At 46.2% G+C, this 21,080-nt stretch overlaps 1 protein-coding gene across 2 annotated transcripts in view; it reads left to right on the top strand.

Annotated features, from left to right (window-relative positions):
• Nucleotides 1-21,080, top strand: part of LOC147748493 (TLC domain-containing protein 4-A-like) — a 190,461-nt gene that overhangs the window by 22,079 nt on the left and 147,302 nt on the right. For both annotated transcript variants that reach the window (XR_015309393.1, XM_086962603.1), the window contains exons 2-3: nt 11,108-11,275; nt 18,219-18,308. Coding sequence is in view for 1 of the 2 variants with exons in the window: in XM_086962603.1 (XP_086818729.1) it covers nt 11,108-11,275; nt 18,219-18,308 (258 nt within the window). In the remaining variant the exon portion in view is untranslated. The remainder of the gene's footprint in view (nt 1-11,107; nt 11,276-18,218; nt 18,309-21,080) is intronic.

Genomic DNA, 21,080 nt, shown 5'->3' with positions numbered 1-21,080 from the left:
TTCGTCAAGAAACAACACCAGTCTACAATGATGTGGCATCAGAAAGTGCTACCGAGAGACAGATTGAAAGAACAATCCCATCAATTGACAGAACTGCCTCTGGTTATTTCATCAACTTCGACAACTTCTCTGAAGATGAAAACGATCCCGAAGTGATGCCAGAAACAAAAAAGTCTTTTAAAGAAAAAGCAACGGAACTCTTTCATCAACTAAAGGAAATCTACCTAATTTCCCCTTGGCTAGAGTTCTGGTTCGGTCTAGGTGTACTTTTTCTCCTGCTTTGGCTCATCATGGTACTGTGTTTGGGAAAATTCATTGAAGGAAAATATATTACAATGGACACAGCAAGTCAGAACATCAACCTAGTCCTGAAACCACACAGATCATCCCACGTGAAGAAAAGAGAACTGTCAACAGTAAATGTCACAGCAATTCCAATACCTGGTGGGGTAGTATGGGAGAAAACAGACTATGAGATCTATGGTCCGGTCGAAATCCTGAAGTATCCTCATCAACTAAAGGTTTCCTTAAGTGACTTTGTGACACCAAGTACATTCTCTGATGATTGGGACTTTAACAGTATTAATGACATGATGTCTGATTTAGTAATGTCAGCTAGATTCACAGATCATGATTATTTACAAGGTTCATCTAGTTATGAGCAGTTATTCTGTTACACCCACTATGGGGATCATTACTTGCATAAATCTGCACAGCCTAGAAATGTTTTTATGTATAATCAATGGGAACATTGTTCTACACCACCTAAAAGCAGTTCTAAAGCATTTTTTGAGAAATTCAAATATTTTTCAGGGTTTAACACCAGTGATGCAGAAACGTTTTATTATAAACTGTTAGATAAAACAGGCATGAAAACAATGCTGACAAATTCTAAATTGATATATTCAGAAGCATTTTATGACAAAATGATGACATTTGGTTTTGATTATTGGAAAAATAATATTGAAACAAAATCAATTTGGGGTACAAAAGATTGGCAGGTGCAAGGCATAGAAGCACTGTTTAGAACCTGCATGATACCAGAACAAATGTTATTTTTAAATGACACTGTACACCAAACATCTTGTCTTGGCCTAGCTAAGAACAAAGAAATGAAAACACCGTCTATTCCAAAGCCAATAGCTGAGAAAGCAACTACAGATAATGAGTTAGACGTGTCACACATTTTACATTTCAACAGAACACATCCTGATTGGAAAAAGTGGTTAATCTGGCCTACAGACACAAATAGCTGTCAAGATAGATTCCTGAACAAAACACAGGGTTTAAAAATGACCAGATTAGACCCTAGATATTCCCAGAGACAACATCCAGGAATTATAACCACATACAGTGTAGGTAAACTCTGCCTAGAATGGCTAACTACATCCACACTGGCTGAAATTAAGCAACACTTGTCTTTATTAAAAGATGGTGCTGATTTGCGCGATTTCATTCTTGGACCACGCAAACAGCGTCAAAAGCGTTTCATAGCGACCAGCATCTATGCTGCTTACAATGAGGCTTGGAAAGTAAAGCAAATTGAAACTGCTGAAAAGATACGAGAAATTGATCGTATTAATTTGGAAAAATCACTTTCTGTGGTAGACAATGGGTTAATGACTCTGTCTTCCAGAATATATTCTTTGGACAATATTGTATCCTCTGCCTTTGATGTGATAGACAGAGATTTGCTAATGTTACAACATGGCCAGTCTCAATTACGCTCTATTATAGAACTAGGCTGGACGCTGCAAAATCTTCGTTCAGGCTATGTGCCTTGGCGTTTAATCAACACAACGTCATTATTTTCCATTTTTAACCTTACTGATAAACAGATCAGTTTGGCACAGAAAGGAGCAGACTATACAATTTTGAGCATCGAGAAACTCGAGAGATTATCATTGACAATGTCAGAGAGCCCTGTCATTGAATGGATAATACACGGAATTATCACAATTCCGATAACAACTTTCCGATTTCATAAATGCCTTGAATACATACCTGCTGGCCAGTATGAACAATTGGGTAAGGGATATGTTAAATCCGAATGGAAATTACCATACACTCATTCTTGCTATAGTGACAGCGACAAAAATGTATTTCTTAGTGGTGACAACTGTAAACACTCACTAAGCGGTATACTTTTGTGTCAGGGTATTAATTTACACGGAGCATGTGATGGCAATTCAAACAACCTTTCATGCCACCAGCTAGTCACACCTGCAACTCAGATAGAGCCCTTCTTTATGCAACTCGCAAACGGGAGTTACATTCTAAGAACGGATCACAGGTGCTGTGGCCTCGCGCCCGGACTAAGTTATCTAGTAGAAGTAACGTCCATGGTCAAATGTTGTATGCAAGCATTGTTCCCGAGCGGGCCTCCAGACACAGTGACTCCCCTCTGGCCTCGTCTGAATCTCTATTCTATACGAATTGATACATTAAGCAAAATGAAATCTGTGCTTTTACAGACAACAGTGCCTATAACGTCATCTAAAGAGACGTATGATCTTCTAGTCGCAAGGACGGCTACCGAGGTCCATGACCTTTTATCAACAAATTGCCCCGTGCATTTCGTACAAATGCTCGACCAACTCCTTAACATGTCTAGTGCTACAAGCATCCCAGGCATATTTAAGACAGTCTTTACGGGACTGCTAACACCCTTCCAGGCAATTTTGGGAATCTTTCCTAATTTTGTGCACTCCATCTTTGGTGGTATTCCACTATTTTTTGGACTCATCGCAGGGATTCTATTTTTGACCCTTCTGCTACGTTATGGCAAGCCTCGGCTCAGACATAGCTCCCATGGGAATGGAAGAAACAATCCTAGCAATGCGCTACAGGGACAGGATAACTAACGTCCTCGGATTGGCCAGGCTGAGAGACCTAAACATGACCTGGTTCCTTTCATTCAGACCGATATGGCAAAATTGCATTTTACCTGTGCTACGGTGTATGCTTTGCGGCGAGGAATGCGTGTTGGACATCTGTCTTTCACTTCCATCAGCAGTACCAATGGACGTCGATACTTTGCTAAGTCCAATAACGGCTCACGCATTGTGTTGTCCCCAGCGGCTACCAATCCTGATGACGGCATTCGTGGAGACTCCTGTACTACAGCCAAGTGGTAACAGTGGAGCGAGTGACAAAAGCAACATCATCCAGGTACAACGTTCTGTGAGCATTGCTGATCCTGCATTCGATGACAGCAATCATTCTCACACCTGCCAAGTTTCAGCGCTATCTAATTTGGTTGAACTATCACCTGATTTTGTAGACCAATTCTTTGAGAGCCTGTCTGATACGATGTTCTCACCCACAGAGAAACAATAACTTTTGAGAAGCTTTCCGACACACGGCGTTCCCATGAACTCTGAATTCGGCCTTCAGTTTTGATCAACATAAAACTGCCAGGAGCTTTGGTAAACTGATTTTTTCTTTGAATTGGACAATTTTTTAAAAAAATATTGACCCTCTCTTTTTGGCACGAACAATTCTTTGCTTAACGTAAAAACTATTCTTAGAGAACAGAAGCTTCACACTTCTATTTCTAAAAACACATCTAGAGACATAACAACATAACACCAGCCTCTAGCACACATGTTATTACAATGCATTTTTATGTGATGATTTATCTCGCATTTCTTCTGTCAGAGATACTTCATGTGTAATTCTTTATGCATAATCGTTCATTGATTCCATATGCAATACCTTTTGAATGATTACTATGCTTTAAAAAACGTACAGTACCTAAATTCCATGTATTACAAGTACGCCTATTTCGAATGCATTTATGTATTTTGGGGTGGGCAATGTTACACATGCATCTAATTGCTTAGTTTTAGTAATTTTGATGGACATGAATTCGTGGAGTGGGTGTCATGTGCTTATCTAGGTTCCTGATCGATACTGTGACCTTATGCCCCTATTCGGCTATAAATCCATTTATTCCCTATATTGGCATAACCGTTCAAGTGCGATTTTCTGTAAAGTCATCTCTGGCCTCACACGAGCAGAGCCACAGAGCCACATTCCAGCATGACTCTCTGCTACTTCCTTTGCGACCAATTAGTGCAATGACAGAGCAGCAGTCACTATCTGATATTCCTAGATAACACTCCGAGTTCTTCAACAAGATAAAAACTTAGCAAACCTGGAAATCCCCGCTTGCTATGTTTTGATTAGTAATGGAACTCTAATGAGCAACTGATAACTATCACTTCCTAGTGACATCTTTAATTGACGTCTTATGTCCAGCAAACTTGCGTCAAACCCGGCACCTGTCAGGTATAAATATTACCAACGTTGCCTTAAGCAATGAGCGAACATGTTGCTGATGCCAGCTGCCTGCATGACCCCGTGTTGGTAAAAACTAGCACTCTGTCGCTGCAGCCTGCTATCCTGTGGTGGTGAAGCTACTGATTACCATTATCGCCGCTACAGCGCGACCTATGGTGCAGTACGCTTGAGGAGCCGTGCAGCCGTCCTCTGCGAAGACATCCAGCCCAGCTGCCCGCGGACGCTGTCACCCCTCCTTCCTCGACGCGCTGAGAGAAGCCGCTGCCTTTCTCGTGCAGAGAAATCCAGTCCCGGCGCTTCCGGTTTACCCTCGCGGGTGACTGGGATATCGAGAGAGACCCCTGAAGGAGATACCAATCCTCCATCATTCTATTCAGAGGTATGGTGTTGACTAAACCCTTAGACGAGAATTCTTGAAACAAACCTTGGCAAAACCAACTTAACTTAAGCTACTTACTTACTCCCCCTTCTCACGTGTTAGGCTTAGGTCAGGCACACTGGGGTAGGCTTAGTTAGAAGCACCAGTTGAGTATGTTAGCCTAATGTATATATGACTGTATATATGTTTTATTACTTTTAAACCATTGTATGGCCAAGAAACCATATCAATGCTTTTACAGTTCTATTTCGCAATACTTATCTTACTGTACGTACTTTTTATAATAACAGTTATTGCAATTGTGGCAATACATTTCTCTTGTATGAGAAGAAAGACTGTTCAATAAATGTTAACCCTTTATTGATAAACGCCCGTCTCTCTATTCTCTACATACTGTGAAAGTAAACTGCACCAGACTGACTGAGTGAAATCTATGTCTATTGTTTCACACGACCCTAGAGATCGACTCTTGATCTGAGGAGCAAAGTTGTCATGTTGCACGGTTGTTGGAAAGCTGAATCCCTTCTTGTCTGTGCCAAGGAAGCTGATCACTTCCTAAGCAGAGAAGAAAGTTTCCAGTGACCTCTGAGCTAGTTGGTAACACAACCCAATTAAGTTTAGCATAGTCAGTGGAGGCCTGGAATATAAGCAGTTCCACGTCGATACTACTGTTTATGTTATTCCAATGCGCAGGGCCTAGTGGGAAACTAGGAACTACACTACAGCTGGGCAACGAAAGAAACCCCTTCGTCCAGATTGGCTTGTTGTTCCCACCAGAGCAGACTGGTCTTCATGCGGGGTGTGACTGTCACCTGGTCGTTGAACGACCCCGACACTTGTCGCCATTGCAGGTCCAATTCCTCCTGTACAGGACTGGTACGTAACCTGCAATTTGGGATCAGTGCGATACAAGATGATGCCATCCCCAGAAACGACTTTAACATTCGCACAGAAACTGACTGCTTTGACCTGATGATTGAGACCAGACGAACTATCTTCTGTCGCCGTTCGATGGAGACGAACGCTTTTGACACGTCTGTGTCTAGGATTGCTCCAAGGAAGTTCCTTTTCCGCAGAGGTGTGAAGTGTGACTTCTCCACATTGATGGTCAACCCTAGAGACTTGAACAGGTCTTGGCACAAACGTGTGTGGTGAGCCAACTGTAGCGAGGATTGGGATTTTAGAAGACAATCGTCCAGGTAAGGAAATATCTGAACTCCCTGAAGACGCAGATGAGCCATGACCGGAGCCAGAACCTTCGTGAAAACACGAGGAGCTGATCGGAGGCCAAAAGGCAGGACTTTGAACTGATAGTGAACGTGACCCACCTTGAACCTCAAATATTGCCGATGTCGAAGGATAATTGGCACATGAAAGTAGGCGTCTTGCAGGTCTATTGTCGTTAAGAAATCTCCGCTGCAGAGAAGTCGTAAGACTTCCGATAACGTCAACATGCGGAAAGATTGTTGTTTGAGGAACAGATTGAGAGCTCTCAAGTCCATAATGGGACGCCACTCCCCCGTCTTCTTTAGAATGAGGAAAAACCTTGAATAGAAACCTTTCCCTCGCTGAGATACAGGAACCACTTCGACTGCACCCTTTTTTAACAAAAGAAGAACTTGATGTTGCAGTTCCTCTAGATGGGGAGGTGGCGGCCCCGAAGGCGGAGAATGTGGAGGAATCTCTGTGAACTCCAAGGCGTGACCCTTGCGCACAATGTCCAAAACCCATTGGTCTGATGTTATTAGAGACCACTGGGAGTAAAACTGCGAGATTCGCCCTCCAACATTCTGCTGAACTTGAAAGTCATTGACGTTTGTTGTTGTTGTTGGATCCTCTATAATTAGACTTTCCTCTATAGGACTTGGAGTGCTGCTGACGAGAAGATTGCTGATTTGAGTAACGCTGGTTTCCCTGATTGTATTGGCGGTACTGTGATTGTCCTCCTCGTGAAAAATTGGACGAGGTGCCCCGTCCACGCGCCCCACGAAAAGGCTGCTTCTTAAACTGTAAGGACCCAAGCGATTTTGCTGTGTCGGTATCTTTCTTTATGGTCTCTAATGATTCATCGATGTGAGAACCAAACAAAGATTCTCCGTCATACGGCATGTCAAGTATTTTTGACTGGACCTCTTGCCGAAACGACGTGGATTTCAGCCAACCCTGGCGTCGGAGCGCCGCAGCACTGGCAAGAATACGGAAGGCAGTACCCGCAACGTCCACAGCACTGTCAATTATTTCTTCCGAAGCTCTTTGCCCATCCTGAAGGATCTGGTGCGCTTCCGCTCTGGATGTTTCCGGAAGTTGCGCAATCAGCGCGGAAATGTCTGACTACATTTGACGGTCGAAACGACCTAAAATGGCCAGAGCATTAGCGGCACGGGCTGAAGTAGACGCCATGGACGAAAACCTTTTCCCAATTGCATCCAAACGTCGACCCTCTCTATCAGGAGGGGAAGTGATAAGAGCTGCCGGGTTGCGCGCACGACGTTGCGCTGCCTGAGTCACTACGGAGTCTGGCTTAGGATGCGAGAGTAAACAAGCAGGCGAGCCCGTTGGGGCCTTATATTTCTTTTCTAATCGAGGTATTTGAGCAGGCAAGGAGTTAGGAGCCTGCATGATTTTCTGTCCCTCCTTCCAAACAAACTCGATGATTGGTATGGTATGGACTTGCTTATAAGGCTGGTTCTTAAAATCATAAAGGAAACAGTCTTCCTCTCGCTGCACTCTAGGTAATTTGAAGCGGTCTGCCGCTTTATCCATCAATTTATGGAAGCTAGCGATGTCAACCGGAGGTGAATCACTGGAATCGCCCTGTTGTGGCGAGGGTGTCTGTATTCGATAGTCATCGAATTCCGCCATATTTGGATCTTGTTCATCTGTATCCTGATTAACCTCCCCTTCCTCTCTTTCCGGCTCCGACTCATCTTGTTGTGAATTAGTGGGGATAGCTGTATGCGGATCTTCCGATTGAGCAGCCTGCCTAGGAGGAGTTTGCTGAGGCTGAAAAGACATTGCGGCGTCAGAGATAACATGTCCCGGAGTACCCTGGGGGGTAGGCGGAAATCTTCTATTGTAATCATCCAACATATGTTGGAGGTTGGAAAATAGCGATACTGGAAAAGTCGCCATAGGAACCTGCACATATTGTTCTTCGTGCTGGTCTACAGCCTCATCCTCGTCTTCTTCAGAACTAGTGTCCTGACATTTGATTATCAAATCCGATGGACTCTGAGCATCACCATAAACAGTTTCGTCCGGAACGGATTCTGTTTCATGGTCTGATACGAATAATGGAGAAGGTGGCTGTAGAGTAGGAGTTGGCAGCTGGAGAGCAGAATCCTCCACATTGCTGACAGAAGACTCTGTAACGACTGCAGGGACTGAAATGTCCAAGGGCACTAAGGGCATATTGGCGAAGGACAGTGAACCTGAAGTGGATTTAGCGTCCTGTGGCTGTGATCCTGACGGTAATGGTAACGCTGCCGTCGACGTAGACCTTTGCGTCGACGACGATGATTTTGAAACAGTCGGAGACGGTGAAGTCTTGGATGTGTTCGTCGACATTGAAGGCTTTGATACTACCGTCGACGTTGTTTTCGTCGACGGGATCGTCGTCGAATCCTTGGATGAAAATTTCGCCGTCGACGAAGCTGGTCGACATGGTCCTCGACGTCGACGGTGTTTTCGACGTCGACGGGGTCTTCGACGTCGACGGGGGTCTTCGACGTCGACGGTATCTTCGTCGACGGAGTCTTCGACATCGACGGGAGCTTAGCCGTCGACGGGATCTTCGACGTCGACGGAATCGTCGACGATGACTTCTTCGTCGACGTTGGCTTCTTCGTCGACGATATAATAGGGATCGTCGACGAAACTGAAGAGGTAGAGGCTTTCGTAGTCGTGAAAGCCGTCGACGATAACCTCGCCGACGACGACGATGCCGACGTCGTTGTGACAGTAGTCGTCGATGAAGCCACAGTAGCCAATCTCGTCGATGGAATGGTCGTCGACGAGCCCGTCGACGACCGAGCTGTCATAAGTGTAACAACACTTATAGAGGCTGGAAAAGACGCCTGAGAGCCAGGTCTTGTGGGCGTAGACACAGCAGTCATAGTAGCAGTAGGTTTTACTGGAGCTACAGTCAAAGCCAGCTTTTTCTTCTTTAGAAAAGGAGATGGTAACTCCTGAACACTGCCACGCTTGGAAGCCACAGAAGAAGGACCTCACTGGAAACTTTCTGCATCTGATAAAACTGCGTCCTTATCTTGAAGGCGCTTCAGCCATAACAGAAGACGACCCTCCCTGTCTCTGAGGGTTTTAGGAGGGAAAGTTCTACAGAACTTACAGTCAGCCACCTTGTGTTCTGGATATAAGCAGTAAATACACTTTTGGTGGGGGTCCTTCTCAAATAAACGCAGTTTCCCACAGGAAGAGCAAGGTCTAAATAAAGACTTCTTACTTGACATCTTGAGAAAACACTGAGTAGAAGAGTAGATATGAAGAAAAACTGAGCAGAGCTCAGGGAGACTCCCTTCACACGACGTGCGGTAGAAAATCTGAGGGCTTGAGCTTCTGAGGAGAAGGTTCTAGAGGGTGCTTGAGCCTGATTGGCTGCAGTTTGGACTAACCTAATGACACTGATATGTTGCAAATGAGTTTTTTCTCTCTAATGCATTCCTATGTGGGAACCTTTTGTTGAGGTTTTTCAGTATATATTTTATCTGTTTTATTATGTATTATGATATTATATATATATTTATATTAGCATTATTGCTATTTTATTTACCGTGGGACTCCCACTTCGGGAATATTCAAGCATGTGAATCTATGAAAGACACCCCTAATACTGGAGAAAAATAGTTACGAAGCGCATTTGCCCAAGTGCTTCTGATTTTCTCATGAGCCAATATGTGCTTTCATTTTCTCACGAGCAAGTGGAATTCATAGAAATATTGTAGGTGTATACCTGGAAACATGTAACTGTACAGGTTTTCAGGTATACTTTTGGAAACCGTTGGTTGGCTTTCGTTTGGGGACGGTTGTGAATTACCCACCTGCCACTGTAACCTTCAGGATGCACATTAACACATTTTGTGAATTGAGTACTTTTTCTCTATAAAAGGGAATATATACACTCAGCCATACACCTAAGTGGACTATAGACTTCCAGTGCATGGTGTGAACATTTTTTTGCATGCTTTTGCGTTCAATGTTTCTTCTGTCACTTGTATTGCTTGAGTTATTTTTATTGGGTGACACAGCATACCCACACATTCTATAGGTCTTTGCCTGCATAGACCAAGCCACATCAGATACCGGTCCTGAAATTGGTAGCATTGCATTCCACCGTCTTCTATTTGGGGTGGCAGAAAGATGAGGAAAGCAGATGTGATATCTGCTTTTTTTGGAGGCTGCCCTCTTGCCGCATTACACTTGATACTGACCTTGGCCCTCCTACTACACTGCAGACGTCTTTATTTTAAAAATAAAAAAGTGTAATCCCAATCCATTGTTGTGATGCTTTTTTCACAACACAGTGACGTTATGCTGCATCCTCCGTTTAGGTTGTGACAACACCACATGAATCGCATGTAAGACTGCAATATTAGTTCATGACGCTAGTGCTGAAACCCGTCGTCAGATGATAATATATGTTTGGAAATAAAATGTCAGCCTTGATGTAAGGCTGTGACATCAGTGTAATAAGCTGAGCTGATGCCACACTGAAACATCACTGCCGGAAGTGATGTTAGAATAACTGTATTCTTGTGGCCAGACGAGGGAAGATCTGACCAGAAATGCATTTCTTGAACCAAAGCATTCACCTACATATCCTGCAGTTTCCTTTCACTTCAACGCCTGTCTCGTATACTTTATCTAGGATCTGGCCACAGCTGTACTTTGATCTCTGCTTTCAAGCTTATCTCTGTGTCCACAGCCTTTAGATCTGACCTCGGTGCAGCTTGTTATGACATTTCGCTGATCCGCTGTGGTTGAAGTTTAAGATTAGCGGATTGTGCATAGGAGATGGTCTAGAATGTACATACTCAGTGTACCCGGAATTCATATATTGCCTACTCGATCTGTGAGGGATGTTGCTCTGTTGCTGCTTATGGTGTAACTATTGTGTGCACGCTGGAGGGTTACATTGTTGCTGCCTGTGCTGTCCCAATTCTGTCTGTTATGTACTATGTTCTCGGTTTGGCAGAAGGTTTCATTACACCTGCCTCTGCCACGTCTCTTCTGTGTGTAAAATTTGCACTGATTTGTAGTATATACACCGCTTGCATCAAAGGAATGAAGGTGCACTGTACTTGGCCTCTTCTCTGGGCTTTTTTTCTTCAGGACGAGATTGTGAATCATGCATTACTTTTTACTGCACCACTCTGACCCGTAAATTTACCTCCTGTTCCATTTTAGGCTTGGCGCAGACTTTGAGGACACCACTCGGTTGAGTTACTGCGTTGTGGCAGCCAGTTTTGTAGCCTTCCAGTTCCTTTTTTCAGCTGTCAGCCCTCACCTCTCATCGTTGCTGAGCCAGCGGTACCTGGAGCTGCCGGCGGGCAAGAAGTGCGAATGGGACTCCAGGTAAGATGGCTGTGGCCAGCAAGGGAGGAATGTGAAACAAGGTAACTGGGCTGAGTGGGCTACTTAAAGAGAATACAGCATGTAGGGTTCATGTACAAGACATTATTACTATCGAGCCCCAGGTTCCTGTAGTACAATATAGCATAGTGGATGTCAGCACTCTGTGTATCCGCACAGGCCATCGTTTAAACTCTTTCATGACTGCCTTTGCTTCTTTGAGTTTCAAGCATTTAGATGATGTGGTAAAGGACACCAAGCGGGGAGTTTGCGCACTAAAACATTGTTACACCATTCAGTCACTTCCAAGGTATTTTGCATTCACAATCCTACAGATCCATACCAAAAGCAAATTTACGAAAACAAATAGCAAGGTCATTTGTAATCCATGGTTTGTTACCTTAGAAAAACGAATTCTCCACACAGTGGTGGAATATTGAATGTATCATGACTATGCCCTTCCAGCATGGATAAACAATGTTGGGAGTTGCTGACCCTTCCTTCAAGCTAGGAGAACCAAAGGGAAACCTTTTTCTGCTGCTGGTATACAATTATGTGACATTTTCATCTCTTTCTAGAGCTTGGAAAGTGGGGCTTCCACTTTTTACATTATCAGGCAGCAGTTTAGCTGCCACAGGTCTCTGCCCACTGTCTGGCTAAAGTGCTTCTTGATGTCTGAAATTTAACACAACCTTTATGTTCAGATTGTCACTTCAGATGATGATGCAATACCGAGAAAATGTTCCTCCCAAAAAATGGTCACCATCAGCAACGCGCCCAAAGGCCGGAAATTGAAACAGTGCTGCTTCAAAGCTTCTAAGTACTGACCTAAGATTGCAGACCTGGCACCAGAATAGGTTGTTCTCTGGGCGGAATGTTTGTGCCCAGCTTTTTGTGGTATTTTCACCGAAACACTAGTGTTCCTCATAAGAGAGAACAAGCATTTACAATGCAATGGTTTTGCCTTTGTTAAAGTTAGAGCTATTGGCATTGCTCTTGACATTATTTTTATTTGTTTTTTTTTAACATAAATAAATGGCATTGTCATTTACAATAGCAAATTCAACCACTCATCTAACCCATCTGAACACCCAGCCACTGATCCACCCGCTCATCTATCTACGCATGCACTTGCCAATCTCTTCATTCACCCACCCAGCTGCCCACTTGTCCATTCTGGTACCCACTCATCTATCAAAGCAGGCGCCCGCCGACCTCCTCATACATCCACTCCCTCGTCCCTCCCTCCAGCTGCCCACCTACTCATCCATCCACTCATCCTTCCACCTATTCATCCATCCGCTCACACATCCATCCGCCCACTCATCAATCTGCTCATCCTTCCACCCGCTCATCCATCCTCTCACTCATCCGCCTGCTCATCCTTCCACCTACTCATCCACCCACTCATCCTTCCACCTACTCATCCACCCGCCCACTCATCCACCCGCCCACTCATCCACCCGCCCACTCATCCACCCGCCCACTCATCCACCCGCCCACTCATCCACCCGCCCACTCATCCACCCGCCCACTCATCCACCCGCCCACTCATCCATCCGCCCACTCATCCATCCGCCCACTCATCCATCCGCCCACTCATCCATCCGCCCACTCATCCATCCGCTCATCCTTACACCTACTCATCCATCCACTCATCCTTCCACCTACTCATCCATCCACTCATCCTTCCACCTACTCATCCATCCGCTCACACATCCATCCACCCACTCATCAATCTGCTCATCCTTCCACCTACTCATCCATCCGCTCATCCTTCCACCTACTCATCCATCCGCTCATCCTTCCACCTACTCATCCATCCACCTACTCATCCATCCACCTACTCATCCTTCCACCCACTCATCCTTCCACCCACTCATCCTTCCACCCACTCATCCTTCCACCCACTCATCCTTCCACCCACTCATCCTTCCACCCACTCATCCTTCCACCCACTCATCCTTCCACCCACTCATCCTTTCACCCACTCATCCATCCGTTCATCCTTCCACCTACTCATCCTTCCACCCACTCATCCTTCCACCCACTCATCCATCCATTCATCATTCCACCCACTTATTCATCCACTTATCCTCCCACCCGCTTATTCATCCGCTCATCCTCCCACCCACTCACCCATCCGCCCATTCTTCCATCCATTCATCAGCTCACGTGTCCATCCCTCCATCCTTCCGCTGCCTGCCTGTGGGAAGAGTCCAAGCCCGCACGCATGTCCCCCTCCCCGTTCCATTGAGTGGGGGATTAAAATTTTCTGACACTCTTGCCGTTATAAAACTTTTAAATAAATTATATGACAAAAAGTGAGAGGCGTCCAAGGGGTAAGGGAGAGGAATGCGATTTGGTAGGAGTACTAGGAAAGAGAACACAATATTTTGAAAATAAAAAAAAACATTTTTGAAGACTTTCAAAACTGGAGTGCCTATGCGTTTTTGTCTGTGGGTATGTAGAAATTCCTGCTGAAATCCAACTGGCATCTCATTCTCAACCTACCCGACTGAAAGCACCCCTACCATTCTATTAGGAGATACATATATTAGGGAGGGTGTAACCCCCCGCTTGCACATGCCTAAGGCCGCCCCTGAGCACACACACACACAGGCGTCCCACTAATGTCCTCGACGCGCAATGCCTGACCCTACTCCATATCATGCATTGTCTGGACAGGAGCCCATGGGATGCCACACATGAGCGCTCCCACAATCACAAATGAAAGATGTCAGGTTGGCGACCGCCCTCTCCCTCCTGCAGGCCTCACTCCGGCCAGCAGCACAGTGGTGTGTCACCTGACTCTACAGCACACTGCACGGTGTCTTATGCCCTCAGTTCAGTGCCAAGAATGGTGAACACAGGCGCACATTAAAGGTGTCATGTCTACCGCCCACCACAGCACCCGTGCCAGGCCTCCAACCACAGTGCACATCACACACAGCGTCTGCTAATGCAGAGGATAATAAACACACGGGCTGTCAGTGTCCTGCCTAGCACCCTCGTGACGCCACTGCACCCCTATGCGCACACATCTCCGTACCACGCTGCACAGTGTCTGCAGCCGGCATCAGTGCCAATAAAGACCCTCGGCCGGATCCCCACCAAGTATGCAGGACAGTCAGCAGCCATCAAAGAAGCACAGATGCAGCTGCACACAGATGCACAGGCACACAACCTAAAACAGACACACGCCTCATGGATGGCATGTGAGACCCTCTTCCAATGCGAACTAACACCTGCTGTTGCAGTGCACTCATGTTCTTGGGCACAGATAGGTGCACACAAGAGCAGCGCGTGCCGAAGATGCAGTGTCAGCCTACCTCCCTGGCCTCCAGTGCAGCAGGTGGGGGGGGATCTGTTGATGCACGCCGGTCAGAGATGCATCATTAAAGCAGGAGGGGGGCAGTGGTGCTGAAGGTTGCATGGGCCCATGCTGCTCTGCCCGCCTGGTGGAAGACACTTGTTGCTGTGTATGACTGACGCCTCCTGCAGCTTGCGCGAGCCCCCGCGCCCCCCCTCCTGCTTTAATGATGCATCTCTGACCGGCGTGCATCAACAGATCCCCCATACATACACACACACATTCCACTGCTTACTTTGTCATAGATGAACGATGACATAATGAGAGAGGTGAGGGTATTAGTGGGGTAAACTAAAAAATGTAACTCACCGACTGGTATACGAAGGCATGTGCTCGTCTATAGCTAGAAAATGTTTAAGGCATATGTCCCTAGGTGAATTTAACTAATTGTAACTTCCTGGAGCCACAGTGCACTATTGCTTCCTTAGACATACAGGAGAAAAAGCTTGCTGGAAGACGGGTGGGATGCACTAACGAGAGCCTTCCAGAAGTCCTTCACGTGAAGTGAAATATATACTTGCCCTAATGGTGCAACAGACAAAAAAATAATGAGCATAAGGAAATGAAAACTGCAACAGACAATACAGCAACTGTTAGAAGAACAAAGTTAGCATTCTCAAGTTTCGACCTTACAAGAAACTCGCTTGAAATATAAGAAACAAACCTGTTGGTTTGAATTGCCGGTTACAGAAACTCAAATAGAAAAAAATATTTTTCTATAGAGGAGTTAAACTATACCTTCGATTGTAAGACTTAGAATGAAAAAATGCACGGTACGGCTCCAGAGTGTGAGGTGAGGGCAGAGGGCTGCGGGTCTGGGGTGGGCTGCAGGGGGGTTGGGGGGGGGGGGAGATGTGCAGGGCAAGAGGGGGTCACTGGAGGCTCTGGGATGTGCCGACGATGCACGGAGTGCTGGGGGTGTAGCGCCTTGTGGGGGTTGCATGGCGCTGGAGGGATCGAGCCGGATGCAGGGTCCTCTCATGGCTGAGAGTGCTGCAGGAGCCAGGCAGTGCGGGGCAGTGTGCGGTGGGCCCCCCCTCGGCGGCGCCCCTCCCTTCTCTGCGGCCGCACTCACCGGTACTTGGACGCTGCAGCTCTTCCTCACCCGGTCCCGCTTCTTGGGGCCGGGTGCTCTCACTGGCGGCAGCAGGGCTCCTCTTCCACCATGGAGCCCTGCCGGTGGGTGCAGCTGCTTCTCCTTGTCCGGGCTGGTGGGGGCGGGACCTACGCAAAACAGGGCGGCCAGGGGCTGGAGGACTCCCGCTCCTCCCTCGAGACTGTCCAGAACTCCGGGGCTCCCCCTTCACTTGGGAGCCCAGGGAAGGACACGGCAGGCGGCTTCTTCTCCTTGCACTTCCGCTTGTCCCGCCCCCGGCCTGCCTGACTTCCGGGTCGCGACCAATCGCAGCGCGGCCCTGGGGTCGGGAGGCCGGACAGCGGCGGTGTAAACACGGGACAATGCCGGGTGGGCACCGGCTTCAATTAAATTAAAATATAAAGCGAGGTGGCACTCGCTCAAAGGCGGCAATGTCCCTGGCAGGGTGGGCACCTGCCAGGGGGCTCAAAAAAATCGGCAAGGGACGGGGGGCGGGTGCCGTCAATGCCGGAACAGACTCGGGGGCGTTCCCGAGAACTGGCTTTCGGCTGACGTCACCAAAAGCCAAAGATTCTCGGGAACGCCCCCGAATCTGGTCCGAGATTGACGGACGGAGCCCTCTCCCAATGGTTAGCCTCCATTTATGGAGCTAGCCAATCGGAGGAGGGGGCGTATCCCGACCCAAACACACAACTCAAGAGGTTTTTTGGCACATGCGCAAAGCGCATGGCCAGTCAAAACCTAAAAAGGGAAGTTAAGGGTACCACAAACTGCGGAACTAGGCGTAAACGATAGAGTAGCTCCTTTCAACATGTAATTGTATACTTCACAGTTAACCTGACAAAGCCGCTTTAGGATACAGCAGACATTATTGAATATAGATTACGAACCTGGGAATGCAGTTGATTTTCAGAAGACATTGCTTATCAGTACAGCCTTATGCAGCCAAAGACAAAGCCTAGAACAGGTCAGCGCCAGGAACTAATCCTAAACAATGCACTGAAAAAGTTGTGTCTAGAATTTTCAGGATAAAGATCCGGGTCAGGTGAGGGCTTGTTTGTTTTATTTTAACACTAATGCCTTAATATGGCGAGAAAGATGATACCTCTATTACACTCTTGTACCAACAACGCAGTTAAAGACTCACAAGGAATATGGTCTACTGAACACCATCTGCATAACCTGGAGCTCTGCGTCAAGCTGTGTTACACCCTGGATGAGATGTGGTCGTTTTTGAGGGGGATGTGGCTCTGGATGAGCTGTGGGTGGGTATGTTGTCAGGTGTATGGTGTCAGACAGTATCCTGTGTTTATTCCAGTTACCGTGATAGAGACCTGGATAGTTTAAAGCTGCTCACGCCATTAGTGCCACCTTAATGACTTCTTTAACAGGGGGATGGAAAGTAAGATAAGACTGAATAGTAAGGGTTGCAATATTTTGCTTAGTTTGCGTAAAAAAATTACGTTAGTTACACAAAATGCAAATTTGGCATCTGGTACTACAGCTTAGAGTGAAATATCTACGCAAGCCACTAAAAAGGCACGAAAAACTCAAGCACCGCAAATGGCAGCTGCTCATTTGCGTTGTTCACGTGTGATTGTGCAAAATGTTTGCTGTGACCTGGGGGTAATTATGTGACGTGGCGTCACTTCTGTGATTTTGCATAATAAACTTAACACAGAATTGCTGAAATTTCGAACCATATTACGCTGCTGTAATGAAAGTTTCACCCCGGCTTACTAAAAAGGGTAGATGGAAAAAGTTGAGAGGCTAATTGTGCTGACAGAAGTCAATCGTAGCTGCAGAATGTTGCTGTGCCAGGATCCTGCTGGGCGTTCTGTGCAGATGTTGGTGAAAAAAGGGTTCATGTAAAGTTAATATTCGGCTGGGATAGTTGCATGACATTGACTACTTTGCAGTTGCGTGTAACGCAAAGTTTAACAACTTCACACAATTTCATTCTCTTTCAAAGCAGGTTTTAATATTATGGACTACTTGTTGCCGTTGAGACCTAAAACAGACTCCCTGTGCACTAAAACATGATGGAACAACTGGGAGAACACAGATTGTTCAATTGCCGCATTAAGAAGCCGGATAGGTTTCCTGCTCCTATTTGCAGAATACAGAAGGTGGACCTTGTGACCAGCAGTTGCACAAGACACAAAACTAAAACTATTCTGGGCACAAAGCATAGACTCGGGCTGTGCTGACGTACCGTTAATGAATTTTCTGAACTTAGGCTAGGTATCTGAATTTGACGAGGCTTCGAAATGCAAAGGGCACAGGTACACAGGGATCAGAAGCCTGTCTCTGGCAGACACCAGTATAGAGCTAGGTAAGATGGCCCATCTCTTGTCTTGGGCTGCAACGGATGAGTTTTCAGCCTAGCCCTCAAAATCGTTTAAACAGAGGTTTTTTGGGATGATTCAGTTTTCTAGCATGCTGAGTTGTGTGCTGATGAGTTCTTCTTTCTCTAGGTGTGTCTCGACGGCCCATGCTCTTGTCGTTGGATCCTTCTGCCTGTATATTCTTGCATACGATGATGCGATCAACAAGGACCCGATTTGGTAAGCACCTTTTCCTATCTCTGGTGGCGTGGGTCTGACACCGGATTCTTAGCTATGTGTTGTTTCGGGTCTGTGGCAATTTATTACCTTCATTCTGGGTGGACCGAGATCAGGGAGCAGGTTCTAACACAGGATACCCCACTTGTGGACAGACATAATTGGAGAACCCATGAGCGAGGCACTGCAGGCCCCCCAGATTTACCAGGAACACTCATGCCCTCCAAGAATGAGTCAACAATGTCCCATGGTAATCTACAGTTAATCCGGTACCGAAACACACACACACACACTCCAGAACAATTCAGGTCTTATTTAAAGCACACCCCTTTGTTCCAGCAATAATACCCATAGACATCTCTGTCTATGTCTATCAGTTTTGGCTCCCAGCACCACATTTTGCTCCTGGACGGAGTCCCAATAACTTAGTTCTGCTGATGCCTCTCCATCCTATATAATTTTCACGATTTTGGTACTTTTCTGTCAAGGCAGTACAGTACTGACATTCCTACCATTTCTCCCAAATCTCCTGCCATGAAGTTCATTGTTCGTTGAAGGATTGTGAGTAAATTCTCGAGTATGGTCATAAAATTTGTGGTCTGCCTCCAAGCAGTGGGAGGATTGGTATGGATTCAGAAACATACAGGCCAAATATCTGTACAAGTGTCATTGGGTGAGTCTGGACTAAACACTGGCTCCATGAAGGTGCCCTGCTCTGTGATTGGCAGAAGGCTAAAGGCCGAGACCTGTGGAATGGCATATACAATTAAGTAGGGTACATGTCTTTATGCAGTAAGGACCCAGTATTTAACTGACGGGCAAACTAAAAATAAATAATGTACTTTAAGACAAAAAAAGTTAAAAGAACACAACTAAGGCCAACGAAAAGCTAGCTTACTCTGTAATAATCATGGTTCCTTGATGGTAAAGGAAATTAGTAGTAATGCTGGACGCTGTCAATTCTTGAGGGGCTCAGGAAGCAGGCATGGGATGGAAGCCATCACTCCTTGATGGACTTGGGTAGCAGACAAGGGCAGACACCTTAATGGAGTCCCACTCCATGACAACCTTTGCTGGCAGCCAAGACGTCACTTCCTGGGGTACTCTGCTGGCAGGCAAGGACTGGAAGCCTAATGAAAGCAGCTACTCATTGAGAGACTCTGCCGGAAGACACAGGATGGAAGTCCCCACTTCCTGGGGGACGCTGCTAGCAGAGGAGTGCTGGAAACCCACAAACCTTGAAGGGCTTTGGTACCAGGAAGGGATGGAAGCCCCCTCTTTTGATGGGCTCTGCTGGCAAGGACATTATTATACTGGAAGCCCTCTTTCCCTGGAGATGTGTGCTAGCAAGCAGGTATTGGCGGCTTAATAAAAAGTACCCATTCCTTTAAGGGCTGTTCTAGCAAGCTCTTCATATCTCAATATAAGCCTCCACAAAATGAGAGGCTCTGCTAGCAGGCAATGTTTGGATACCCCACTTCTTGAAGGATTATACTAGCAGGCAACGTTTGACAGCCTTATTCCTAGGTGGACTGGTCTATCAGACAAGATGAAAGCCTTCCTCCTGGGTGGTCTCGTCTAGCAGGCAATGTTTGAAAGCCTTACTCCTTGGTGGGCTGAATATATGATGATACAACGAATTCCGTTGCAACGCATGCCTTTACCACGCATGCGTTACAACGGAATTCGTTTAGCACGCATAAACCTTTCACCGACTATTTGCGTGGTGACGTCATACGTCGTTAAAAAAAACGGCATTTTTTTTACCGATTTCTCTTAATCGACTCTGATGCCGACGTGACTTCTGGTGAGTTGTTTTATTTGGGGGGGAGACCCCCCCAAGCCCCCTTTTTTTTTTTTTAACTTTTACCACTTATGCCTTTACTACAAACATCGTAGTAAAGGCATGTGTGGTAAAGGCATTAGTTGTAACCACGCATGCGTTGTACTGCATGCGTGGTTAAAGATTTCGTGGAAACGGCTTCGTTGTAAAAGCCGTTTCCCGGTGGGCTCATGTATCAGACTAGATAAAACTATTACTGACCGATCTGCCATACCTTGTCTTCCCTTGACTGGAAACAAGCATCCTGGGACCGGTTTCTGGGTAACACCCCTCATCAGCCAGGCTAGCTTGAATCCAGTGGCAAAGTGAACAGTGGACCCACATCTGGGCATTCCTTGCCAACTTAGGGCGAACAAAGAAAACATCAGGAGATGGCGGATGGAGCGCTGAAACTTTTCAGACACTCACTTCCAGTCACAGATCTGGGTTGAAGCCATCATCATTCTTTAGCTCACTACGCCACCCCGGTTCAGACACAGCTATTTGCAAATCAGTCTTGACCCTGTGCCTCGTGGGAACAGTCCAGACCGAACTGCCACGCCATGTCTTCCTTGGACTGGAAACAAGCATCCTGGTATAAGAAAACGAGCACTCCGAGTATTTATATAATACATAATTATTCACATTACTTAAATTCACTAACCAAAGTCAAATCTCTTTAGTTAATTCTGCTAAAACGTCTGTTTGTAATGCTAGTTAATCATCATTAGGGAGGAAAGGTAAAAAAAGATTCAGTGTATAGAATGTTAAGAATAGTGCTACACAATCGACAGTCTACCCTACCTATTAAGGCCAAATCTATAGGGCCCAGCAGGGGTAAAGCAAAAGCCCAAACAGTTTACGAAGAAGCTAGATTTGATTCAGTTTAATGCTCAGATAAGGTGGGCGCGCTCTATGGCCCAAGAAATTATATTTCATGGCAGGATTGATGT

The sequence above is a fragment of the Lissotriton vulgaris genome, chromosome 1_1, assembly GCF_964263255.1.
Source record: "Lissotriton vulgaris chromosome 1_1, aLisVul1.2, whole genome shotgun sequence".
Taxonomy (NCBI): domain Eukaryota; kingdom Metazoa; phylum Chordata; class Amphibia; order Caudata; family Salamandridae; genus Lissotriton; species Lissotriton vulgaris.
Note: the sequence above shows the minus strand (reverse complement) of the source record. Positions and strands in the feature narration are given on the sequence as shown.